Below are 27,906 nucleotides of genomic sequence, written 5' to 3'. Positions count from 1 at the left end.
TTTTCCATGCAGAAATGTGTCAAAAATGATATGGAATCCTTATGCAAGCTAATTCAACAACAATCCTGAAGTGTTCTGCACATCATCAGTAAATTTCCTTTGAGTATTTGCAATGCGTTTATTTTCTGCATCATGTTAATTCTTTGTGCGTTTTTTTAGCGTTTTTCACACATTGACTTTAATTGAGTTTTTGTTTGCATTTTTACCGGCTTCCTATGTTGTTTCCCATGCTTTCATCTGTGTGACAGCATGGGAAACACCGGCATGGTGGTTCTTAAACGCGGGAACGCTACCGCCAGTTAGACTGTCGGTCAGAGCGCTGCAGGGTTATGCTGTCAGATGTCAGCGTAACCCCGCAGCTGTGACTGTGACCCACGGTAAAACGCTAACTGCAGGTCAGCAAATGTGGGCTGATGAGACTACTCCCATCATCCTACGTCTGCTCTCACTGATAACAGTGATAGCAGGAGCCGTTGATGGGAGAAGTAGCCTCTCGTCAGCTGGCGCCTGTTCTCACACTTAAAAAAAAAAAAAACAACAAAACACAACATGTAAAATAATTACTTACATATTCAAATAAAAATAAAAACACATTATACTCATCTAACATCAAATCTCCGATGCCCTTGTCGCCTACAAAAATATAAAATAAAAATACAACTTATACTCTTAACACCCAATCCCTGATGCCCATGTCTCCTAGAAGAAAATCCAAAATAATAAATCAACATATACTCGCCTGTCCGCCGTAGTCCACGTAATCCCGAGTGTCCCACGATGTTCTCATGTGTAGAACAGTTACATCGGGAAATGTGACTGCTCTACCCGGCTGCCGGTGATACACTGGCAGGAGATAATCGTTCCCGCAGTGGATGACTGAGCTGCTGTGAGAGTGTTCACTGGAGTTCATCGGCTGATCATCTCCGGTGCTCTCACTTATGGCATCACCGCTGCGCAAGAACTTTTTCACACAACAGTGGTGCTGTAAGGGAGATCACCGGAGCTGATCAGCTGATGACCTTCGGTGAACCCTCTCACGTCAGCTCAGTGCTATACACTGCGGGAGCGATAACCTTCTGTCAGTGTATCACCAACTCGTCGTGGTACATTATGGATTATCTTCTCTGCAGACAGGTGAGGAATATTGTGGTGTATTATTTTCATTTTGTTGGAGGAGACGTTGGCGTCAGTGGATTCAACGTTTGGGAAGTATGGTTTAATTTAGATTCAATAAAGGAGTCTGTGTCATTATTTCAAATAAAGGACTTTATTCTGGGTGCGTGTTTTTATAATATCACTCTGGGGGTGTCTCATAGACGCCTCTTCATTGCTAACCTGTGGGCTTGATGTCACCTGACCATACAAAGGTGACATCAACCCCTCTCCCCAACTATTACCCAACTATTATTATTTTTGTTAAGTTGCTGTTTGGTTACAGCCTAGATAGCATTCATTCTGTTAATGGTCTGTTGTGAATTCTGTGGCAGAGCTCCCTCCTGTGGTCACAAGTGGTACTTCGGCTGATTCTCTCTGTGAGCTTCCGTTGGTGGAGGAGAGTGGTACTGCGGCTTCTGAGTTTCCTTCCTCAGGTGAGGTGGTGATGTCGTTAGGTGCTGCTCTATTTAACTCCACCTAGTGCTTTGATCCTGGCCTCCAATCAATGTTCTAGTATTGGACCTGTTTCCTCCTGGATCGTTCCTGTGGCCTGCTGCTCTGCATAGCTAAGTTCTGCTTTTGCTATTTTGTTTGCTGTTTTTTCTGTCCAGCTTGCTTAATATTGTTTTCTTGCTTGCTGGAAGCTCTGGGACGCAGAGGGTGTACCTCCGTGCCGTTAGTTCGGTACGGAGGGTATTTTTGCCCCCTTTGTGTGGTTTTTTGTAGGGTTTTGTGTTGACCGCAAAGTTACCTTTCCTATCCTCGCTCTGTTCAGAAAGTCGGGCCTCACTTTGCTAAATCTATTTCATCTCTACGTTTGTCTTTTCATCTTAACTCACAGTCATTATATGTGGGGGCTGCCTTTTCCTTTGGGGTATTTCTCTGAGGCAAGGTAGGCTTATTTTCTATCTTCAGGCTAGCTAGTTTCTCAGGCTGTGCCGAGTTGCATAGGGAGCGTTAGGCGCAATCCACGGCTGCCTCTAGTGTGGTTGGAGAGGATTAGGGATTGCGGTCAGCAGAGTTCCCACGTCTCAGAGCTCGTTCTATGTTTTTGGGTTATTGTCAGGTCACTGTATGTGCTCTGACTTCTATGTCCATTGTGGTACTGAATTACCTTTCATAACAGTACTGGAGGCCAAAAGTACTAATGATTCTCAATAGAGGGAAAAAAGAAGTTCTGAGACCATTTTTTTCCCCTCTGCACTGTGTTTTGCTTTTTTTTTCCCCTAGACATTTGGGTGGTTCAGGACACAGGTGTAGCGATGGACATTAAAGGTCTGTCTTCATGTGTGGATCAGCTCACGGCAAGAGTACAAAGTATTCAAGACTTTGTGGTTCAGAATTCTATGTTGGAGCCAAGAATTCCTATTCCTGATTTGTTTTTTGGAGATAGAACTAAATTTCTGAGTTTCAAAAATAATTGTAAACTATTTCTGGCTTTGAAACCTCGCTCCTCTGGTGACCCAGTTCAACAAGTTAGGATCATTATTTCTTTTTTACGTGGCGACCCTCAGGACTGGGCATTTTCTCTTGCGTCAGGAGATCCTGCATTAAGTAATATCGATGCGTTTTTCCTGGCGCTCGGATTGCTGTACGATGAGCCTAATTCAGTGGATCAGGCAGAGAAAAATTTGCTGGCTCTGTGTCAGGGTCAGGATGAGATAGAGGTATATTGTCAGAAATTTAGAAAGTGGTCCGTACTCACTCAATGGAATGAAGGTGCGCTTGCAGCTATTTTCAGAAAGGGTCTCTCTGAAGCCCTTAAGGATGTCATGGTGGGATTTCCTATGCCTGCTGGTCTGAATGAGTCTATGTCTTTGGCCATTCAGATCGGTCGACGCTTCCGTGAGCGTAAATCTGTGCACCATTTGGCGGTATTATCTGAGCATAAACCTGAGCCTATGCAGTGCGATAGGACTTTGACCAGAGTTGAACGGCAAGAACACAGACGTCTGAATGGGCTGTGTTTCTACTGTGGTGATTCCACTCATGCTATCTCTGATTGTCCTAAGCGCACTAAGTGGTTCGCTAGGTCTGCCACCATTGGTATGGTACAGTCAAAATTTCTTTTGTCCGTTACCTTGATCTGCTCTTTGTCATCTTATTCTGTCATGGCATTTGTGGATTCAGGCGCTGCCCTGAATTTGATGGACTTGGAGTATGCTAGGCGTTGTGGGTTTTTCTTGGAGCCCTTGCAGTGTCCTATTCCATTGAGAGGAATTGATGCTACGCCTTTGGCCAAGGATAAGCCTCAGTACTGGACCCAGCTGACCATGTGCATGGCTCCTGCACATCAGGAGGTTATTCGCTTTCTGGTGTTGCATAATCTGCATGATGTGGTCGTGTTGGGGTTGCCATGGCTGCAAGTCCATAATCCAGTATTAGATTGGAAATCCATGTCTGTGTCCAGCTGGGGTTGTCAGGGGGTACATGGTGATGTCCCATTTCTGTCTATTTCGTCATCCACCCCTTCTGAGGTTCCAGAGTTCTTGTCTGATTACCGGGATGTATTTGATGAGCCCAAGTCCGATACCCTACCTCCGTATAGGGATTGTGATTGTGCTATCGATTTGATTCCTGGTAGTAAATTCCCAAAAGGTCGACTGTTTAATTTATCTGTGCCTGAGCACGCCGCTATGCGGAGTTATGTGAAGGAGTCCTTGGAGAAGGGGCATATTCACCCGTCATCGTCGCCATTGGGAGCAGGGTTCTTTTTTGTGGCCAAGAAGGTTGATTCGCTGAGACCTTGTATAGATTACCGCCTTCTAAATAAGATCACGGTTAAATTTCAGTACCCCTTGCCGTTGTTATCTGATTTGTTTGCTCGGATTAAGGGGGCTAGTTGGTTCACCAAGATAGATCTTCGTGGTGCGTATAATCTTGTGCGTATTAAGCGAGGCGATGAATGGAAAACTGCATTTAATACGCCCGAGGGCCATTTTGAGTATCTAGTAATGCCATTCGGACTTGCCAATGCTCCATCAGTGTTTCAGTCCTTTATGCATGACATCTTTCGAGAGTACCTGGATAAATTCCTGATTGTGTACTTGGATGACATTTTGATCTTCTCGGATGATTGGGAGTCTCATGTGAAGCAGGTCAGAATGGTGTTTCAGGTCCTGCGTGCTAATTCTTTGTTTGTGAAGGGATCAAAGTGTCTCTTTGGTGTTCAGAAGGTTTCATTTTTGGGGTTCATCTTTTCCCCTTCTACTATCGAGATGGACCCTGTTAAGGTCCAAGCCATCCATGATTGGACTCAGCTGACATCTCTGAAAAATCTGCAAAAGTTCCTGGGCTTTGCTAATTTTTATCGTCGCTTCATCTGCAATTTTTCTAGTATTGCTAAACCATTGACCGATTTGACCACGAAGGGTGCTGATGTGGTCAATTGGTCTTCTGCTGCTGTGGAAGCTTTTCAAGAGTTGAAGCATCGTTTTTCTTCTGCCCCTGTGTTGTGTCAACCAGATGTTTCGCTTCCATTCCAGGTCGAGATTGATGCTTCTGAGATTGGAGCAGGGGCTGTTTTGTCGCAGAGAAGTTCTGATTGCTCGGTGATGAAACCATGCGCCTTCTTTTCCAGGAAGTTTTCGCCTGCTGAGCGAAATTATGATGTTGGCAATCGAGAGTTACTGGCCATGAAGTGGGCATTCGAGGAGTGGCGTCATTGGCTTGAAGGAGCTAAGCATCGCGTGTTGGTCTTGACTGATCATAAGAACTTGACTTATCTCGAGTCTGCCAAGTGGTTGAATCCTAGACAGGCTCGTTGGTCGCTGTTTTTTGCCCGATGTGATTTCGTACCTTCCGGGCTCTAAAAATGTGAAGGCGGATGCTCTGTCTAGGAGTTTTGTGCCCGACTCTCCGGGTTTATCTGAGCCGGCGGGTATTCTCAAAGAGGGAGTAATTGTGTCTGCCATCTCCCCTGATTTGCGGCGGGTGCTGCAAAAATTTCAGGCTAATAAACCTGATCGTTGCCCAGCGGAGAGACTGTTTGTCCCTGATAGGTGGACGAATAAAGTTATCTCTGAGGTTCATTCTCGGTGTTGGCTGGTCATCCTGGAATCTTTGGTACCAGAGAGTTAGTGGCTAGATCCTTTTGGTGGCCATCTCTGTCGCGGGATGTGCGTTCTTTTGTGCAGTCCTGTGGGATTTGTGCTCGGGCTAAGCCCTGCTGTTCTCGTGCCAGTGGGTTGCTTTTGCCCTTGCCGGTCCCGAAGAGGCCTTGGACACATATCTCTATGGATTTTATTTCAGATCTTCCCGTCTCTCAAAAGATGTCAGTCATTTGGGTGGTCTGTGATCACTTCTCTAAGATGGTCCATTTGGTACCCTTGTCTAAATTACCTTCCTCCTCTGATTTGGTGCCATTGTTCTTCCAGCATGTGGTTCGTTTACATGGCATTCCAGAGAATATCGTTTCTGACAGAGGTTCCCAGTTTGTTTCGAGGTTTTGGTGAGCCTTTTGTGCTAGGATGGGCATTGACTTGTCTTTTTCCTCGGCTTTCCATCCTCAAACTAATGGCAAACTAATGGCCAGACCGAACGAACCAATCAGACCTTGGAAACATATCTGAGATGCTTTGTTTCTGCTGATCGGGATGACTGGGTGTCCTTTTTGCCTTTGGCTGAGTTCGCCCTTAATAATCGGGCCAGCTCGGCTACCTTGGTTTCGCCGTTTTTCTGCAACTCTGGGTTCCATCCTCGTTTCTCTTCAGGGCAGGTTGAGTCTTCGGACTGTCCTGGTGTGGATACTGTGGTGGACAGGTTGCAGCAGATTTGGACTCATGTAGTGGACAATTTGACCTTGTCCCAGGAGAAGGCTCAACGTTTCGCTAATCGCAGACGCTGTGTGGGTCCTCGACTTCGTGTTGGGGATGTGGTTTGGTTATCTTCTCGTCATATTCCTATGAAGGTTTCCTCTCCTAAGTTTAAACCTCGTTTCATTGGTCCGTATAGGATTTCTGAGCTTCTTAATCCTGTGTCTTTTCGTCTGACCCTTCCAGATTCTTTTTCCATACATAACGTATTCCATAGGTCATTGTTGCGGAGATACGTGGCACCTATGGTTCCATCTGTTGATCCTCCTGCCCCGGTTTTGGTGGAGGGGGAGTTGGAGTATATTGTGGAGAAGATTTTGGATTCTCGTGTTTCAAGACGGAAACTTCAGTATCTGGTTAAGTGGAAGGGTTATGCTCAGGAAGATAATTCCTGGGTCTTTGCCTCTGATGTCCATGCTCCCGATCTTGTTCGTGCCTTTCATATGGCTCATCCTGGTCGTCCTGGGGCTCTGGTGAGGGTTCGGTGACCCCTCCTCAAGGGGGGGTACTGTTGTGAATTCTGTGGCAGAGCTCCCTCCTGTGGTCACAAGTGGTACTTCGGCTGATTCTCTCTGTGAGCTTCCGTTGGTGGAGGAGAGTGGTACTGCGGCTTCTGAGTTTCCTTCCTCAGGTGATGTGGTGATGTCGTTAGGTGCTGCTCTATTTAACTCCACCTAGTGCTTTGATCCTGGCCTCCAGTCAATGTTCTAGTATTGGACTTGTTTCCTCCTGGATCGTTCCTGTGGCCTGCTGCTCTGCATAGCTAAGTTCTGCTTTTGCTATTTTGTTTGCTGTTTTTTCTGCCCAGCTTGCTTAATATTGTTTTCTTGCTTGCTGAAAGCTCTGGGACGCAGAGGGTGTACCTCCGTGCCGTTAGTTCGGTACGGAGGGTCTTTTTGCCCCCTTTGCGTGGTTTTTTGTAGGGTTTTGTGTTGACCGCAAAGTTACCTTTCCTATCCTCGCTCTGTTCAGAAAGTCGGGCCTCACTTTGCTAAATCTATTTCATCTCTACGTTTGTCTTTTCATCTTAACTCACAGTCATTATATGTGGGGGCTGCCTTTTCCTTTGGGGTATTTCTCTGAGGCAAGGTAGGCTTATTTTCTATCTTCAGGCTAGCTAGTTTCTCAGGCTGTGCCGAGTTGCATAGGGAGCGTTAGGCGCAATCCACGGCTGCCTCTAGTGTGGTTGGAGAGGATTAGGGATTGCGGTCAGCAGAGTTCCCACGTCTCAGAGCTCGTTCTATGTTTTTGGGTTATTGTCAGGTCACTGTATGTGCTCTGACTTCTATGTCCATTGTGGTACTGAATTACCTTATCATAACAATGGTCCCACATAGGCTGGTGACAAGGTGTGTGTTTGTGTGTGTCTTTATGTTTACTTACCAGCTTAGCAATGAGGGTGTCTTAAGGTACCGTTACACTAAATGATTTACCAACGATCACGACCAGCGATACGACCTGGCCGTCATTGTTGGTAAGTCGTGTGGTCGCTGGAGAGCTGTCACACAGACAGCTCTCTCCAGCGACCAACGATGCCGAAGTCCCCGGGTAACCAGGGTAAACATCGGGTTACTAAGCGCAGGGCCGCGCTTAGTAACCCGATGTTTACCCTGGTTACCATTGTAAATGTAAAAAAAAAAACCACTACACTGTGTTTTACGGCCGGCGCTCACAGTCAGTGCGGGAAGCTGACGGCGGGGGACGTGACAGACATCGGAATGTGAGTATGTTGTGTTTTTTTTTGTTTTTTTTATACATTTACAATGGTAACCAGGGTAAATTTCGGGTTACTAAGTGCGGCCCTGCGCTTAGTAACCCGATGTTTACCTTGGTTACAAGTGAACACATCGCTGGATCGGCGTCACACACGCCGATCCAGCTATGTCAGCGGGTGATTCAGCGACGAAATAAAGTTCTGGACTTCTAGCTCCCACCAGCGATGTCACAGCAGGATCCTGATCGCTGCTGCGTGTCAAACAAAACGAGATCGCTATCCAGGACGCTGCAACGTCACGGATCGCTACCGTTATCGTTCAAAAGTTGCTCAGTGTGAAGGTACCTTTAGCCTAGGGCTTGGTGTTAATGACATCTGCTGACACCAAGCCCTAATCCCATCACTCTGATGCTACTGCATCAGAATGAAAAAGGTGATGTTGAACCAAGAAATTACATCACAAAACTTTTTTTTAATATCTTTATTCAGTTCAAAAAAGCCTTCATTGCTGTACAAAAACGCATGCAAAAAACACATAAACAAATGCACCAAAATCACGACAAAATGCGCGTTTTTGCAGCCAAAAGACGCAGAAACCTTGCAGAAATTTCTGCAAATACTCAACGTGCGGACATAGCCTAAATGTGGAATCACAGCTGATTCTTTTTTGATATAAACATTTCCCTGGTTGTTTTTTTAAATTGTTTTACCTCAAAGAAAGAATTATTTGCGATTCCATGCTGTAATGTCTGTATACTCTTTTCCGTCCTCCCCTGCTCAGGAGCTGTGGTATGATCAGACCATGTCCCTGCACAGTCAGACACGGCCATTACACAGTACACAGCAGGGGCACATTTGTAAGATTATTTCAGAACAGGAAAACATTTATTAGACACATCCAATTGTGGAAATTATTACTATTAACTATTGATTAAAATGAACTTTGTTAATTGGAAAACCTCTTTAAACCAGCACAAGTGTCTATCTTGGTTAGTATTCCAGAGTCCGTACTATTGGAGCCTATTTCAGTGTCCAAATCCTGCCCTGCCGGTGACTCCAAGTTAGTGACTGTTCTGCCCAGTGACCCAGAATCCGTTTTGTCTGAAAAGTGTCCGAATCGTATCCTGCCAGTCACTCCGAGCCCGTGTTCATGTCTGCGATCCTGACCCCGGGGGTCAGCAGCTGCGGTACTGGGGATTGCCTAAGAGTGGTACCTGGCAGCTACCTGAAGCTCAAACCTATCTCCACCATTAGGACCTCCAGCGTTAAAAAGCGGGGTTACCGCGACTGTGGAGCCATAAGACCGTAGCTTCTGATTGCTCCTACTCCGGCGCTGAGAAGAAGCACTTCTCCTTCATTTTAAATGTGTTTATTTCCTCTGGCATAACAGGGGTTAATCAGCAATGTTGGAAATCCCTGTGCTCAGCTCTGCTCTTTTAGCCACTCCTTTTCCCTTTATAATCTGGGCTTTGTTACTAATCCTTGTCAGAGTTAGCATTTGCTGCATGGCTATCGGTGGGAGAGGAGCACATATGAGAAGAGAGTTGGAGGAGTTATTTGTGACGGTGGTTTTGTTTGTATGCGTGGTAATTTCTTATTCTTCTCTATTTTGTTTTATTCCCCTACCTTCACACCGTGGTGCATTCCTCTGTTCTATGTGAATGAATATTTTCTATGCCTGGAGTTTTCTGTTATCCCTTGTCTCTGTAACCTTGTTTGTCAGGTTGGTGTTCTACTGAGCACAGTAGCTGCCCTCTTCCCTAGGTTGGGGGAAGAGAACAGACAAAGGGCTCACTTAGGAGATAAGGCAAGGTTGGAGGCCCCGGCATCTTTGCTATCTGAAGTATCCTGAGGAGCAAGGCGAGCCAGGGTGCCCCCTAGTGTTAGGGACAGGGAAGGAGCCCCTGGTCCTGAGTCACCCGACAACTGTGTAGTGACATAGCCGCTTAGTCACGTCCCTCTTAGGTAAGCCTTTCTTGTGGCACAGTGGATCCCAGATCCACATGTGTGACAAAGAGAAAAATAAAACAAAACACAAATATGTGAAACAATTCTGAAATAAAAACTGAGAAACAACACAAATACCTAAACATTTACACCTAAAGTTATTCTTCTGTTTCCTAGAGGGAAGGAGAAATTAAATATGGATCAGAAGCAGCACAGGCCGACCCTCACATGTGATCACCTTACTGTTGTGTAACCTATCTTTTTATACTCCTGGTCCTGGGCTCAGGTTTCCAGGATGGCCTAAATCATAATATTAAAATTGCTGGTCTGTGACTGAACCATTAGTTGATTTAGGCAGTCACCTTGCATTTTAAATTCTGTGTGTCCCCAACTCCCCCTTCCACCATATAGTAAATAGGAAATATCCAGCCTGGCTACAATGACCATCTGCCCACTTGTACCTCAGACTCACTAGGCTGATTGACACCCTCAGTATTCTGGTGCAGTCACTGTATACATACATTACTGATCCTGTACTGATCCTGAGTTACATCCTGTATTATACCCCAGAGCTGCACTCACTATTCTGCTGGTATAGTCACTGTGTACATATATTACTGATCCTGTACTGATCCTGAGTCACATCCTGTATTATACCCCAGAGCTGCACTCACTATTCTGCTGGTGCAGTAACTGTGTACATACATTACATTACTGATCATGTACTTATCCTGAGTTATATCCTGTATTATACTCCAGAGCTGCACTCACTATTCTGCTAGTATTGTCACTGTGTACATACTTTACATTACTGATCCTGAGTTCCTTTATTATGCCCCAGAGCTGCACTCACTATTCTGCTGGTGCAGTCACTGTATACATACTTTACATTACTGATCCTGTACTGATCCTGGGTTACATCCTGTATTATGCTCCAGAGCTGCACTCACTATTTTGCTGGTGCAGTCACTGAGTACATATTGTTGTGAATTCTGTTATCGAATTCCCTCCTGTGGTCATGAATGGTACTTCGGCGAGTTCTGTCCATGGACTCCCTCTGGTGGCTGTGAGTGGAGCTGCTGCTTCTGAGGTTCCTTCCACAGGTGATTTAGTTTATTCTTTGGCTGGCTGCTCTATTTAACTCCACTCAGATTGTTACTCTATGCCAGCTAGCAATGTTCTTGTACTGGTTCAGTTCGGTCTTGGATCCTTCTGGTGACCTGTCTACTCCAGCAGAAGCTAAGTCCCTGCTAGTTTATTATTTGTTCATTGTTTTCTTGTCCAGCTTGCATGATTTTGCCTTGCTAGCTGGAAGCTCTGGGATGCAGAGTGGCACCTCCGCACCGTGAGTCGGTGCGGAAGTCTTTTTGCACACTCTGCGTGGTCTTTTGTAGTTTTTGTGCTGACCGCAAAGATACCTTTCCTATCCTCAGTCTGTTTAGTAAGTCTGGCGTCCCTTTGCTGAAACCTGTTTCATTTCTGTGTTTGTGACTTTCATCTTAACTCACAGTCAATATATGTGGGGGGCTTCCTTTACCTTTGGGGAATTTCTCTGAGGCAAGGTAGGCTTTATTTTCTATCTCTAGGGCTAGTTAGCTCTTAGGCTGTGAAGAGGCGTCTAGGGAGAGTCAGGAACGCTCCACGGCTATTTCTAGTGTGTGTGATAGGATTAGGGGTTGCGGTCAGCAGAGCTCCCACTTCCCAGAGCTTGTCCTTTGTTAGTTTAACCATCAGGTCATTCCGGGTGCTCCTAACCACCAGGTCCATAACAACATATATTACATTAGTGATCCTATACTGATCCTAAGTTACATCCTGTATTATGCTCCAAAGCTGCACTCACTATTCTGCTGGTGGAGTCACTTTGTACATATATTACATTACTGATACTGTACTGATCCTGAGTTACATCCTGTATTATACCCCAGAGCTGCACTCACTATTCTGCTGATGGAGTCACTTTGTACATATGTTACATTACTGATACTGTACTGATCCTGAGTTACATCCTGTATTATGCTCCAGAGCTGCACTCACTATTCTGCTGGTATAGTCACTGTATACATGCTTTACATTACTGATCATGTACTGATCCTAAGTTACATCCTGTATTATACTCCAGAGCTGCACTCACTATTCTGCTGGTGCAGTCACTGTGTACATACATTACATTACTGATCCTGAGTTACATCCTGTATTATACTCCAGAGCTGCACTCACTATTCTGCTGGTGCAGTCACTGTGTACATACATTACCTTACTGATCCTGAGTTACCTCCTGTATTATACTCCAGAGCTGCACTCACTATTCTGCTGGTGCAGTCACTGTGTACATACATTACAGTATTGATCCTGAGTTACATCCTGTATTATACCCCCAGAGCTGCACTCACTATTCTGCTGGTGCAGTCACTGTGTACATACATTACATTACTGATCCTGAGTTACATCCTGTATTATACCCCAGAGCTGCACTCACTATTCTGCTGGTGCAGTCACTGTGTACATACATTACCTTACTGATCCTGAGTTACCTCCTGTATTATACTCCAGAGCTGCACTCACTATTCTGCTGGTGCAGTCACTGTGTACATACATTACATTACTGATCCTGAGTTACATCCTGTATTATACTCCAGAGCTGCACTCACTATTCTGCTGGTGCAGTCACTGTGTACATACATTACCTTACTGATCCTGAGTTACCTCCTGTATTATACTCCAGAGCTGCACTCACTATTCTGCTGGTGCAGTCACTGTGTACATACATTACATTACTGATCCTGAGTTACATCCTGTATTATACTCCAGAGCTGCACTCACTATTCTGCTGGTGCAGTCACTGTGTACATACATTACATTACTGATCCTGAGTTACATCCTGTATTATACCCCAGAGCTGCACTCACTATTCTGCTGGTGCAGTCACTGTGTACATACATTACATTACTGATCCTGAGTTACATCCTGTATTATACTCCAGAGCTGCACTCACTATTCTGCTGGTGCAGTCACTGTGTACATACATTACCTTACTGATCCTGAGTTACCTCCTGTATTATACTCCAGAGCTGCACTCACTATTCTGCTGGTGCAGTCACTGTGTACATACATTACATTACTGATCCTGAGTTACATCCTGTATTATACTCCAGAGCTGCACTCACTATTCTGCTGGTGCAGTCACTGTGTACATACATTACATTACTGATCCTGAGTTACATCCTGTATTATACCCCAGAGCTGCACTCACTATTCTGCTGGTGCAGTCACTGTGTACATACATTACATTACTGATCCTGAGTTACCTCCTGTATTATACTCCAGAGCTGCACTCACTATTCTGCTGGTGCAGTCACTGTGTACATACATTACATTACTGATCCTGAGTTACATCCTGTATTATACTCCAGAGCTGCACTCACTATTCTGCTGGTATAGTCACTGTATACATGCTTTACATTACTGATCATGTACTGATCCTAAGTTACATCCTGTATTATACTCCAGAGCTGCACTCACTATTCTGCTGGTGCAGTCACTGTGTACATACATTATTGATCCTGAGTTACATCCTGTATTATACTCCAGAGCTGCACTCACTATTCTGCTGGTGCAGTCACTGTGTACATACATTACCTTACTGATCCTGAGTTACCTCCTGTATTATACTCCAGAGCTGCACTCACTATTCTGCTGGTGCAGTCACTGTGTACATACATTACATTACTGATCCTGAGTTACATCCTGTATTATACTCCAGAGCTGCACTCACTATTCTGCTGGTGCAGTCACTGTGTACATACATTACATTACTGATCCTGAGTTACATCCTGTATTATACTCCAGAGCTGCACTCACTATTCTGCTGGTGCAGTCACTGTGTACATACATTACCTTACTGATCCTGAGTTACCTCCTGTATTATACTCCAGAGCTGCACTCACTATTCTGCTGGTGCAGTCACTGTGTACATACATTACATTACTGATCCTGAGTTACATCCTGTATTATACTCCAGAGCTGCACTCACTATTCTGCTGGTGCAGTCACTGTGTACATACATTACATTACTGATCCTGAGTTACATCCTGTATTATACCCCAGAGCTGCACTCACTATTCTGCTGGTGCAGTCACTGTGTACATACATTACCTTACTGATCCTGAGTTACCTCCTGTATTATACTCCAGAGCTGCACTCACTATTCTGCTGGTGCAGTCACTGTGTACATACATTACATTACTGATCCTGAGTTACATCCTGTATTATACTCCAGAGCTGCACTCACTATTCTGCTGGTATAGTCACTGTATACATGCTTTACATTACTGATCATGTACTGATCCTAAGTTACATCCTGTATTATACTCCAGAGCTGCACTCACTATTCTGCTGGTGCAGTCACTGTGTACATACATTACTGATCCTGAGTTACATCCTGTATTATACCCCAGAGCTGCACTCACTATTCTCCTGGTGCAGTCACTGTGTACATACATTACAGTACTGATCCTGAGTTACATCCTGTATTATACCCCAGAGCTGCACTCACTAGCCAATATCTAGATTTGGACTGAAAATACCTTGATGTCTTTCTCAGAGCACGTGGCACTAGGGGGCCTGGACCCTGCGTCTATTTTCTGTGTCAGCAATGACTACATTCAGTTGGATCTGCATCCGGTGCCATAAGTCTCCACTGTCGGACATCTCCAGTCAAGGCTACGTTGGAGAATAATGGAAAATTCTTCAGACAGAGGGTTTTTGATATTTGTTTCATATTTCCAGACCGATGAGTAATTGCTTGAAATGCAGCGACGCAGGGTTCACAAACCATGGAGACAGCTTCACTAAGAACATAGAGACAGAGCAGACAGCAGGAATAGGCGATGCCGGCCATCTCGCACCCACCTCTATTATTTCCTTTTTAATGTCTTAGCTTTAATATGTACTGACCCCTGGCATGTAAATTCACTCACTGTCATTTTTCCGCCCACAGGAACATTGTTCTAAGTAACTGCTGCTCTTTCAGGAAGATTACTTTGTCTTTTCTTTTTTTTTTTCTTGATATATTATAAATTTAAGCCGAAACTGTCAGCTCAAGATGAGCGTTCAAACCAAGCAGAGAAATTACGGGTACCAATAATTACACATTAGCGTTTCGGCTTGGTTATGTGACCCCCTCTATTACTCCGGCACCCAGCCTTCCCTCTTGCAGTGAGATCGCAGGTGCTAATTGGATATTATGGCAATGACAAGCTTAATAATAAAACCATATACTGCACTAAGAAACGGGAAAACATTTCAAGTGAGTTTAAATGGTGGAAAAAAAAAGAACAATTCCTCCAATATATATTTTTTTAGTTTGTTTTCACGGCGTACATTGATTGTTCGAAATGGGAGAAAAAATGAATAATCTTGTAGTTAAGATTTCATTTAATTAGTGATGAGTGAACGTGCTGAGATAAGGTGTTATCCGCCATGCTCGGGTGCTAACCTGTTGGGGTGATCTCTTAACGTGATTGCCTGTTCCTGACCAAAATATGAGCCAAGTTCATGCTTAAAAGTGAGACACCGGACACAGTCGTATGAATGTTCCTTCCTCGGCAAAGGCTGGCACACAGCTGAACTTTATTCTTAAAACAAAGAATCTTGTAACAGGCAGGAAGTGGGTGTTGTACAACTTCTGTATAGTTATGGTGTCAGTCTATGATAGGTCCTTGCCAACTCCACTCCATATATGGTATTCAGTCCAATGTCCAGTACAACGTCTGAATAGTAATGGTGTCAGTCTATGATAGGTCCTTGCCAACTCCACTCCATATATGGTATTCAGTCCAATGTCCAGTACAACGTCTGAATAGTAATCGTGTCAGTCTATGATAGGTCCTTGCTAACTCCACTCCATATATGGTATTCAGTCCAATGTCCAGTACAACGTCTGAATAGTAATGGTGTCAGTCTATGATAGGTCCTTGCCAACTCCACTCCATATATGGTATTCAATCCAATGTCCAGTACAACTTCTGAATAGTAATGGTGTCAGTCTATGATAGATCCTTGCCAACTTCACTCCATATATGGTATTCCATCCAATGTCCAGTACAACGTCTGAATAGTAATGGTGTCAGTCTATGATAGGTCCTTGCCAACTCCACTCCATATATGGTATTCAATCCAATGTCCAGTACAACTTCTGAATAGTAATGGTGTCAGTCTATGATAGATCCTTGCCATCTCCACTCCATATATGGTATTCAATCCAATGTCCAGTACAACTTCTGAATAGTAATGGTGTCAGTCTATGATAGATCCTTGCCATCTCCACTCCATATATGGTATTCCATCCAATGTCCAGTATCTGCTTCACATTACAAATATTCCTTCCAGCAGGGGTGTCAAACTGCATTCCTCGAGGGCCGCAAACCATGCGTGTTTTCAAGATTTCCTTAGCATTTCCCCTCGAGGAATGCAGTTTGACACCCCTGCCTTCCAGGGCGTTGTTCCGCGATATAGTCGCCATCTTTGTCACATCATCTGTGTTGGCTCATGTAAGGTTTTATAATTGATTTCATTAGCCATTCTCTCCTCCACAAACTGAGTGTCTTCAGCTTGCTCGAAAAATATGTTATGTTATGTTGTCTCATGACTGTTCAACAGCCGCAACTTATGCAGGGATTGTCTGTTTGTACTGTTTGGGTTCTATATTTGTTTATTTTGATTGTATTTTGCTTAGGGAAATGCGGATGATTTGAACTTTTCTATACTGGAAAAATTCTATTTTGCTGTTTATATGTGAACTCATGGTCTCCTATGTAGCTAAGTCATAGGCTGTACTTGAAAGTGGTACAAAGCTGAAGATGGTGTTTGGGGTCTACATTAGGTTGCTGGCTGACATAGTAACCCTATGGCCCCCTCCTGTGATCATGGTGCTGGGGAAGTGAGTCAATGAGTGCCCTCAAATATGTCAAAGAAAATCACATCAATTTAAATGTCACTGTCAGGTCCATAGCAGCGTCTTCATTATTAAACAGCAGGGATCAGAGCCAACTCCGGTCGCTGCTGTAACAATGTGATCACACAACATCTTTTTTTTTCTTTTTCAGGTGAGTATGTTCCATAACACAGGTAAAAGTGCAGAGGTTAAAAAGAATGAACATAAGCACAGCAATGGAAAAACGACTTGATGGAAAAAACAATCTTCTCGCGGCTTCTGCTTGCATGTTAAAAAAAAAAATGCCAAAAGTGTCCTAAAGTATTCTCCTCTCCGAAAAGCCAGCCTGGTTCACATACTTCTGCAAGGTGACATGCGCACAGACCCTTAGTGGTATGTGCTGGCTGTAGGACACAGCTGTCACCCACCTTGAATAAGCCCGATTCATAACCATGTACAATGGATTTCAGGAAGGCGTTAATGGAACTTGTCCGTTCTGTGAACAAGTTGATGTCCTATTCGTTAGCATTATTGCAGAACATAATTGGCTAAATCATAGAAAAAACCCCAAGAAACTTTATTAAGTATATAGGTATTAAAAAGGCCACCAACCTGTGGCTACACCAAAACAAACAAACAAACACACACCGTGAAAAAACTAGTGTATGGGGAAAGGAAATCCCTATAACGTATCTACTCTGATAACTGCCTAGCAGCGGGGGTTGGCGCCCTAGGGGGAACGTTATGGCGCCCCCGCTCAACGATGGCTTACCCTAGAATCCCTGGATAGCCCTAATAGTACCAATGGGTCCCTCTACCCGCACAATGATAATATACTAAAGGTACCCCTAATAGGCTAGACAGATGACACACCTATCCATAGGGAAACCTACACCCCAACACCGTGAATATAAAAACAATAATGAGCACATGCAGTGGGCAAATGACGAGCATGTAAAGCACAAAGTACTAAGTTGATTCAGCTCGGATAGACGGCTACTTAGTACTAATTGCTACAGTTAGCCTGAGTGGTGGGTCAATCAGTAACAAGTCTTTCAGATTCGTTAATGGGTCACATGAATGGGCCCCCTGCCCGATGTAAAGTGACCTATCATGCAAAGACACATGCCGATAATGAATGCAGCACAGGGAGATCCCTGTAAAAATCAACAGTGCCACATATACAACCGAAAGACCCCTTTCCACATCACTTAATCATAGATGAAACTGCATAATTAGTACTCATCCTTCAATGTCATGCCGTCAGCCCACTGTCATACACCGCCTCAACGCGTTTCGCCTCTCGGGCTCATCAGGAGGCCCAATACGTCAGTCATGTGTCTCGATGATGAAGGACCTCTATCCTTCATCATCGAGACACATGACTGACGGTTGTATATGTGGCACTGTTGATTTTTACAGGGATCTCCCTGTAAATAGGGCCACATGATAGGTCACTTTACATCGGGCAGGGGGCCCATTCATGTGACCCATTAACGAATCTGAAAGACTTGTTACTGATTGACCCACCACTCAGGCTAACTGTAGCAATTAGTACTAAGTAGCCGTCTATCCGAGCTGAATCAACTTAGTACTTTGTGCTTTACATGCTCGTCATTTGCCCACTGCATGTGCTCATTATTGTTTTTATATTCACGGTGTTGGGGTGTAGGTTTCCCTATGGATAGCTGTGTCATCTGTCTAGCCTATTAGGGGTACCTTTAGTATATTATCATTGTGCGGGTAGAGGGACCCATTGGTACTATTAGGGCTATCCATGGATTCTAGGGTAAGCCATCGTTGAGCGGGGGCGCCATAACGTTCCCCCTAGGGCGCCAACCCCCGCTGCTAGGCAGTTATCAGAGTAGATACGTTATAGGGATTTCCTTTCCCCATACACTAGTTTTTTCACGGTGTGTGTTTGTTGGTTTGTTTTGGTGTAGCCACAGGTTGGTGGCCTTTTTAATACCTATATACTTAATATTAAGTTTCTTGGGGTTTTTTCTATGATTTAGTCTTCAGCATACCCTACAAAAGTGATATAGCATTGTAATTTTGCAGAACATGATTGGCCATTTAAATTCCACTGGGATCCATTAAAAAGAAATGAAAATGGAAGACCTCAGATTTTAACGAATCTATTGTTACATGCAAAAAAAAAATTAGGTAACAGAACTTTGAGTTTTTAATAATAGATGAGAAAGAATGGAAGCCACATGGGAGAAAAATAGTGTGTTTTGTGGATAACACTATAGTCCTAGATCTTGGATTCCTTGTATGGACCAAAAGTGTGTTAATATGAAAAATGGCAAGAAAACCGGGTAAAAAAAATAAAGTTAAAGATGTGTTCCCATTTCAGTCATTCATACTGGTTGGGTTATACTATTTCCTTAACTCTCATTGACCTGTATAGGAATAGCGTAGCACAGATCGTTCACTATGTTGGTCAATGCACATGTCGGTCTGGGGCACGGTACGCCGGAGTGCCGTCTTTTGTCACTTTTCGTCGAGTCATGCATAAATGAATATGCATGTGCCAATGCCTCTTTAGATAACCAGTAATCTTAAAATACTTGTATATTGGTATATGCACTTATTTATAGGGTCTAAAAGGTAACGCTTCTCCTTGTGGAGAGTGCCAAGCCTGGCATGTCAGTGTGAAGACATGTTCCTCTAGGAAATTAAGTATGCAAATTGCATCTTCAGAGAGGAAGAGGACAGAAGCAGTGATCCTAAGTCAATAACGGCTCTTTAACGAGTATTCATTATGACTTAGGATAAAAGCCAAATCGGAATGTCAGTTGGCAGACACGGTGTTTTGGGGTGGTGCTCATCATCAGTGCAAAGTATGAGATTTCATTTGGCTTTGTGAGATGCTTTAGATTGGGATCTAAGCCGTAAAATTTTTCCTTGTGGTGAGTGTCAAGCCAAACCTGGCATGTCAAGAGTGAGGAGACATATAAGCCATGCAATGCTCCTCTGGGAAACGATTTGCATATTTAATTTCCCAGAGAAGCATTTGCATATAAAATTTCCCAGAGGAAATTGTCTTATAAATATCCTCATTCTGAGATGCCAGGCTAGGCTTGTCACTCTCCTCAAAGAGAAACATTAATCCTTAAACCCAGTGCAGTGCCTTTCCCTGAGCTAAATCAGATCTGATACTTTGCACTGACGAGAGGCAGTACCCCAAAGCACCGTGTCTGCAAATTGAAATTCTGGTTTGGCTTTTATCCTAAGTGATATTGCAAGCCTTGTTAAAGAGTTGATATTGACTTTAAGGGTTGCTGCTTCCAATAAGTGGCGCTAGCGTTCTAGTTTTCTTCCTCTCTGAAGAGACAATTTGCGCACACATTTTGACAAATTTGTAAGATTTGTGATTTAAATGATTGCAGAATTGCACTGTGCACTATGAGGATTCTCCGGTTCCGATGTTGGGAGTTGCGAACGCATGACTGCAAATATGGGATTTGCATGTCGAGTAGATGGGCACAGTGTATTGAGCGAGGTCAGAATGAGGCCGGGAGTATGCAAATTGCATACTTGCAAGGACATGACCGCCTGCTCGTGGTATCAGAGAATTCTTACAGCGCACATTAGGACCGGACAACCCCTTTGAAGGTTTTCCATAGCGCCAGAGCTGTGAATTTGGGGTTGTGGAAGGGGACTCAGTTTTTGGTGAAGTGGGTGGTGTTAGGACTGTTCTCTTTTTAATTTTGATACTGTGAATAGAATGACTGCCATGTAGTTCCATGTTTCTAAATAGTCGCACAGCAAAGCTTTGGCTGACCACATCGCCTGTTTGCTTGGGATCTCAGGAACCAGAATCCGTATTAAAGAGGACCTGTCATTAGGTCAGAAGTGGCCAGTTTTTGATCTTCTTTCAATCCCGCTGCTCCGAAGAATTCAATCTTTATTTATTTTCTGCTGATTTTTATGGTGTCTACAAGGAGGCGTGGCTCGCATGATCCTCAGGGGCGTGTCGTTAGGCTGCTCTGCATAATTACTCTGTGCGCCACACCCCCTTAGAAAATACAATAAACCTTATCACTAAACAAAAAGGTCCATATCTCTGGAAACATAAGGCGGATTTAAGAAATGCAAAAAGCGGGATACTCAGGGGAGCAATGTGATTAAAATAAAGAGTAAAAGCTGAATCCTTTTCTCCTGGTGATAGGTCCTCTTTAAAGGGGTTATCAATGTGTAGAATGACTATTACATGTAAGAAATGTGGCCCGTGAACACTTCAGCACCGATTTCTCTTCACTTACTTTACAAATCTGTTTTTGTCCCCAGAATGTGCAGCTCTCTCTTCTCACCGAGCGAGGGATGGGGGAGGCCGTGCAAGAGTTTGTCGATAAAGAAGAAAAAGATGCCATAGAAGAACTGGTGAAATTCCAGCTTGAGAAAACGCAAAGATTCTTAAAGGAAAGGAACATTGATGCTGAAGAGGAGAAGATTGATGAGGAGGTGGGAGAAGACATTCACTGTTGGTGTTGATTGCCTATTTGTACTGATCCTCCTCGTACAGAGACAAATGTTAGAGAGTTTAATGGGGGAAAAATCAACAAAATAGCTCCCTGTCATAAGAAACAAAGCTGTCTCCACTACCACGCTCAGTTTACTAAAGATCAGATGACAGTTTCCCTTTATTCTCATTCTTTCCTTTTATCTTATTTTGTCCCTTATAACAAATCTTTCTCTTTGCGTCCCAATCGATTAGTTATTCCCCCCCACACACTTTGCTTTTTCTGCCTGCAGCAGGAGCCTCTCCCCTCTGCTCTGCCTGCAGTAGGACAGTAAGATTCGTAATACCCAGCCCTACTTCACCAGCCACAATTGGACCTAGTCAGCAACTAGTGCAGTATAGTCATACCTTCCTCCGGCAGTATTACAATGTGGTACATTACCGGATTTTTTACAGTCTGCCGTTTGATTCCTCATTGTGGTAATCTTCGATGATGTTTTATTATATGATGCCTTTCTTACGGTATTTTATAACATTTATTATTTTATTTTATGTTTTTTCATTTGGTATAAAAATTCCCACATTTATTTAGGGTTTTTTTTTTTATTTATTATTATTATTTTGTGCCCAAAATTGTGTTCCTCTTACCTGGGTCTGTTATATATTGTGCCTTGAAGGTTCGAAAATTTCGGGAGACCAGAAGAGAGAACACAAATGAGGAAGATGAAGAAGTTCGAGAGGTGAGCGCTTCTGTCTTATATAGACCTGATTTGAGTAGATTATTGATTGAGATGTTTATTTTATAAGTTCTCTAGTTTTGGGAGATATGCCAGACAGACACATTTATTTCTTTTTTGGGGGAGGGGGGTTTGGTGATAAATGCTAGATCGGTGGGAGGTCCATCCATTTTCAGCATGCTATAGTGCTATAGACTTGGAATGAAATGGCAGGGTGCGTGCGCTACCATCTCTCTGTTCAGACTTTTTCCGGGTGTGGTTTTGCAACTTAGGTATGGGGGACAAGGGTCCCCTCTCTGGTGATTAATTTTAGTCCCACCAGACGCTCACAGATTTTGCAGCCATTCAGCGATAAATGATTTTGTATGGAGCACCTCTTTGAATATAGAATTATAGGGGTTGTCCACTACTAGGACAACCCCTTCTCATTCAGCATGTGTGTCCCCGTTAAAATAAAACTCTGTGCAGACATTGAACCAGCAGGGAAAGCTTAGAGATCTCAGATCTGAAGACAGCAGAATTGTGATTACAGCTCTGCAGCATAACACAGTCTCTAGCTCCATGCTGGTAAAAAGTGCAGCATACAGGTTGATGAACGTGTGCTAATTCGGGCATCTTCTTTGTGGTTTTAGGCAATAAACCGGGCAAGAGCTCACAGATCTCAGGTTGAGGACATTGATATGAGCGATGGTGATGGGGAAAGGAGAACATCAGGACCGGCGTTTAATGATTCAGACGAAGACAGTGTACCAACCCCAACACGAGGAAGAGGACGGGGCCGCGCCAGAGGGGGGAGAGGACAGAGCACAACCACTCGAGGGACTTCAAGACGAGGAAGAGGTACTCAGGAATCCGATTTCTTTGCCTTCAATCATTGCTTTTTATGGCCGATTGTTAAAAATACCTGAATATGAATATGAGCATACATTGTCCTGCATGTATACAACACAGCAGGAGGGCAGTACATGTACCCCAGAGACATGACGATCACCCCTCGGGACATACATGCCGCCAGTAAAAACCCCAGGGTCTAGCATATATCCCACCTTCCTCTAATGTGGGCTCAAATACTTTATGATGATCTAAAATTCTTTACTTACCTATGGGACCACATGCAGTCAACTTTAAACTGTTGGGAACATGCGTTAATTTTCCCTGCAGCGCCTCCAGAGGTAAAATTTAGAATTATGCCATGTTCATGCTCAACCATGTTAGGCACTAATAATGCATAATAGTATTCGTCCTTTAGAGGGACAGACCCTAGGCAACATCATCAATTAGGAAAAATAATTGAAGAAAAAAAATGGTCAATTATGTACTGTAATATCCCCTATCCTGATATATATGGTCCCTTCATCCCTATTCTGGTATGCATGGCCCCCTCATCCCTATCCTGATGTGCATGGCCCCCTCATCCCTATCCTGGTGTGCATGGCCCCATCCTTATCCTGGTATGATTGGCACCATCCTGGTCCTGGTATGATTGGTCCCATCCTTTTACTTCTATAATTGGCCCCATCCCGTTCCTGGTATCCATGGCCCCATCTTGTTCCTGGTATGACTGGCCCCATCCTGTTCCTGGTATGATTGGCCCCATCATGTTCCTGGTATCCATGGCCCCATCTTGTTCCTGGTATGATTGGCCTCATTCTGTTCCTGGTATGATTGGCCCCATCATGCTCCTGGTATCCATGGCCCCATCTTATTCCTGGTATGATTGGCCCCATCCTGTTCCTGGTATGATTGGCCCCATCCCGTTCCTGGTATGATTGGCCCCCTCCCGTTCCTGGTATGATTGGTCCCATCCTTATTCTTTTATAATTGGCCCCATCCCATTCCTGGTATGCATGGCCCCATCAGGAAAGATGGAAAAAAAAACCCAAAAAACATTACACTCACCTACACGGCGCTCCCTCGCAGCGTCCTGCTCTGGTGCCAGCAGCTGCTTAATGCTTGTAAGCAGCGCATGGCAGGGACGTCATGAGCTGCTCACAAGCAGAGCACAGCTGCCGGAATACGATACTCACCGGGACCCTTGTCATTCTCATCCTTGGTCATTTTTTCATTAAGGATGTGTATTGCCAAGTTTTTAACACTAAGGTTCGGATAAGGCTTTAAAGAAAGCTACTACCTTGCAATATAAAGCAATTTTATTTCAAAGTACAAAATTAAAGTAATATTATGATATTACTTTTGTATATTTTAACATACAAAGGTTAAGTGCATATAAAGATTAAGTACATATAATAATTAAGAACATATAAAGATAACTACATATACTCACATCATCATCAAGGAGCTTTTCAACATTATCCGTCTGGAATATCTGAGAAGCAACAACAAGACAGAACCAGTGGGAAATTCACAACACTGCACTGGCGTTCCCACTTACGTAGGTATCTCAACACTGTACACATATACAGTAAGTACAGGTACCCAAGTTTCTACTTCTATCTCAGTCGTGTTTCTCTGATCTTATATAGTGATTTACACTACATAGTAACTCTGGTTTCACCTTACCCCTCCAGTGGCCAGCTTTCAAAATCAGATGAATCAGATATACCAGGCAGACATCAAATGATGGGCTATAAACCCTGAATATAAAAGCCCACAAGGATTAGATAAAACCACCACAGACAGAGGTTAAATAAACCTTCATGTTTTACAATAACAAACATAGAGAAACATAGAACTGTTTGTGATAAAGACTGTCAGACAATAAGTAAACAGTTCTCAAGATTGTGTCACTAGGAGCATTGTCTATCTATAATAGCATGACCAGCAATGCTACTCTGTCATGGTTAGAATGTATTCTGTATAATTCAATATGGACTCAAAATATCAAATTTTATATTCACACTACAGGATAGTATGAGATACTTTATTAATTAAATGCTTTGCTGAAGTCAAGATATACTATATCAACCGCATTTCCCTGATCCACCCAGTCAGTGATTCCTTCATAGAAGGAAATTAGATTAGTCTGTCATGGTTTTTTTTCTGCAATCCCATGCTGGCTCTGGTTAATTATGTATTCTTATCCAAGTACTTACATACAGCCTGTTTAATAATTTGTTCACATATATATACTGGTATAGAAGTAAGGCTCACTGGCCTTTAGTTTCCTGGCTCCATCTTCTTTCCTTTTTTGAAGATAGGGACAACGTTTGCCCTTCTTCAGTCCTCTGGGACTTCTCCTGTTTTCCAGGGTTTTTCAAAGATTCTGGCTAGTGGTTCTACAATTTCCTCTGCTAACTTGTTCAGTACCCTAGGACATAATTAATTTGGACCAGTAGATTTGAATTCATTTAAATTAGCTAAGCATTCCCTCACCGTCTCTTTGTTCATGGATTGTGTGAATTCTTTTATTCCTTTGATGGCACCATGAAGATCACTTGATGTTACATTTGCTTTCGTAGAGAACACAGATGCAAAATAGGAATTTAAAAGTTCAGCCTTCTCAGCATCATTTTTGACCACCATTTTATGCAGGTATATGGGAAGGAGGACATCTCCTCAGTTTCTGGATGGGATCCATTTTTAGGCAAGGGCATATTGCACATCCGCAGTCATTCTTCATAGATTATTGTTTTTTGCAGTTCCAACCTATTGACCACTGTCAACATTTTTTATTTTTATAAGTGCTGCACATTTCATTTTCCCTCTTATGGCGTGTGTGCTCCGCATTACAACAAGACAGATGCCTCTAATGCACCAGCCTCTGAAGTGATAAATGCTGCGTACTCTCCAGCAGCTGACTACAATAATACCACCTTTCCAGCACCGATCATCCATTTCTATGAGCCTAGAGGAGCGTGGTATATAATACCCATTCTCTCACCGCTGGATTGTATTATCCTCCAATAATAATTGGATCTTTTTGGAGGGGCACTCCCCGCCATCTTATCCCTCTGTACTATTATCGGATTTATCACTTGATTAGATGCCCTATAGGAAGACTTGCAACCCTATAAAAATGTCTATACATTTTAAAGCCTCAATGATTTACAAAAAAAAACCCATCACATTTCGTCATTACACCATGCATTAGAGCAGTGTTCCCCAAGTCCGGTCCTCAAGAGCCACCAACAGGTCATGTTTTCAGGATTTCCTTAGTATTGCACAGGTGATAATTGCATCACCTGCACAGGCAAGCATTCATTGACCTGTGTAATACTAAAGAAATCCTCAAAACATGACCTGTTGGTGGCTCTTGAGGATCGGAGTTGGGGAACACTGCATTAGAGGGTTGATGTTCAGGCTCTGTGCGACCACTTGAGTTTCTCCACATTAGACACCATGTTCCTGACTGTGCACTGGTCACCAGAAAGGCACTTTCTCCAAACTGTCCCCCTATCTTTAAAGGAAACAGTAGTCCAGTGGCCTTTATATCCTGGAGCCTTAAAGGCAATAGACATCTTTGACATCGAAAAGTTGAATTTTAGATGTTCAAGTGGTTACCTTTATTTAATAAAAAGATCAGTTTGAAATCTTCATTTTTCATTCATTTTCACACCCCATCCCTGCTTTACAGGATCAGCCCAAGGGACCATGGCTCCAGTTGGTGGAATACAGATCTGCTCCACTGCCCATCACTGAACTCACAAACACGTTTGGAGAACCATAGTTGGGACTGTACTATATGTTGTTACTGATGGGAGCTGGATATATGTGCTACGGTCATGGTATCTGTTGTCTGGAGGAGCATGGGCTTTGACTGCAGAATATACCGACAGGAGATATACAAACTGTAGGACAACCAAAAGTTGGGAGACAGTGGGTATCGCCTGATATGCGGGCAATGGAATTACTAGCCCCAGGTTGGTATCTTGTGGACTGGGGGCATTGCATTGTGGCCATCTAATCGGAGTTGCTGGAAGACCGTAGATGTAAGAAATATAAATAGTTGCATTGTTAACCTGCCTAGGTGAATATTACAACCCACAACCTCAAACCTTCATAGGCTCAATGTTATTTCCTCATCACGTGCTTTCCACCTTTTCTGTAGCATGTTTTTTTTCCTACTCTCTCAGAGATGACACTCAGGCCAGTAGAACCTTTGAAGTACCTGCTCCTGAGTTTTCTCTAAGCACAGATGCCCAACCAAGACATGAGAATGGGCCAGGTCTAGTACCCTACGCTTATAGAATCCCGGTACTAACAGCTGCTCTAATATTTTCCCTCTCAGTTTAGTGACCTGACATTGCAAATCCTTATTTACTGCGAAATATGGAAACCTGGTGCAACCACATTTATCACAGTAACATTGTCGATTTTAATGTAAGTTCCTCCATTTGAGCAGTCCTCAAATTACCCAAATAAACCCCCCAAATCAGGAATCTCAGCCTCATGGGTCACCATCTCATCAAGGTCGCCATCAAGGACAAATGGGGAACTCATCCGCCTCCAACTGCAATGGGGATTCTTCATGGTTGAACAGGCTCCTATCTGAGTAACTTGGTGCGCCCAACTTTCGCCATAAGTCGTAGAACAAGTTACAGTCCCACCCTATTACTACTGAGTGTAGCAGGTCTTTAACTACTCCGACCTCATGGGACTCAGTGCCACAGTTCGTTTTTATAGTCACTCTAGCAACGGGGTAGTCCTTGGAGTCCCTGTGAATACAGTAGATGCCCACAAGCTTTCCAGGGATCAACTTTTGGGGTAATTTGGCTCTCATCAGGGTCACCAAACTCCTCGAGTCCAAGTGTCCAGACAACGTTATCCAATATATTGTCACGGGACACGCCTGTAGCCCCTCACCGGGATGATAGTCCACAGTGCAGTCTTGATAGGCATAATAGAAAGAGTGCCTCCCTACACTGCAGTCCATGTGTTTGGTGGACATAGGACACCAGACAGCTGTATGTCCAGGACTGTGACATCTCCAACAAATTAAGACCTTTCCAGTGGCCTTTGACAATCCTTCAGCGAACCCATGGGACCTTGGATGCCCCCCAGTTGTGGCTTTAGTACCCTTTTGAAAGTCAAACTCCTTCTGGGTACCCCAGTATGGGGATGCAACACCGTCCAGTTTCCTTAAGGACTTCTCGACCACCTGGTACCTTTCTACTAGGCCAACCATGTTGTCTGCATTCCGGGGGTCACCCTGGGCAACCCAGGTCTGCGTTCGCTTC

At 43.7% G+C, this 27,906-nt stretch overlaps 1 protein-coding gene across 3 annotated transcripts in view; it reads left to right on the top strand.

The window, feature by feature from the left end:
- Window positions 1-27,906, top strand: part of MRE11 (MRE11 homolog, double strand break repair nuclease) — a 329,642-nt gene that overhangs the window by 170,853 nt on the left and 130,883 nt on the right. For all 3 annotated transcript variants that reach the window (XM_069759160.1, XM_069759161.1, XM_069759159.1), the window contains exons 13-15: window positions 20,861-21,034; window positions 21,710-21,772; window positions 22,402-22,609. In XM_069759160.1, coding sequence (XP_069615261.1) covers window positions 20,861-21,034; window positions 21,710-21,772; window positions 22,402-22,609 — 445 coding nt within the window. The remainder of the gene's footprint in view (window positions 1-20,860; window positions 21,035-21,709; window positions 21,773-22,401; window positions 22,610-27,906) is intronic.

This window comes from Ranitomeya imitator, chromosome 3 (assembly GCF_032444005.1).
Source record: "Ranitomeya imitator isolate aRanImi1 chromosome 3, aRanImi1.pri, whole genome shotgun sequence".
Lineage (NCBI taxonomy): Eukaryota > Metazoa > Chordata > Amphibia > Anura > Dendrobatidae > Ranitomeya > Ranitomeya imitator.
This window is presented reverse-complemented; position numbering and strand designations above follow the sequence as displayed.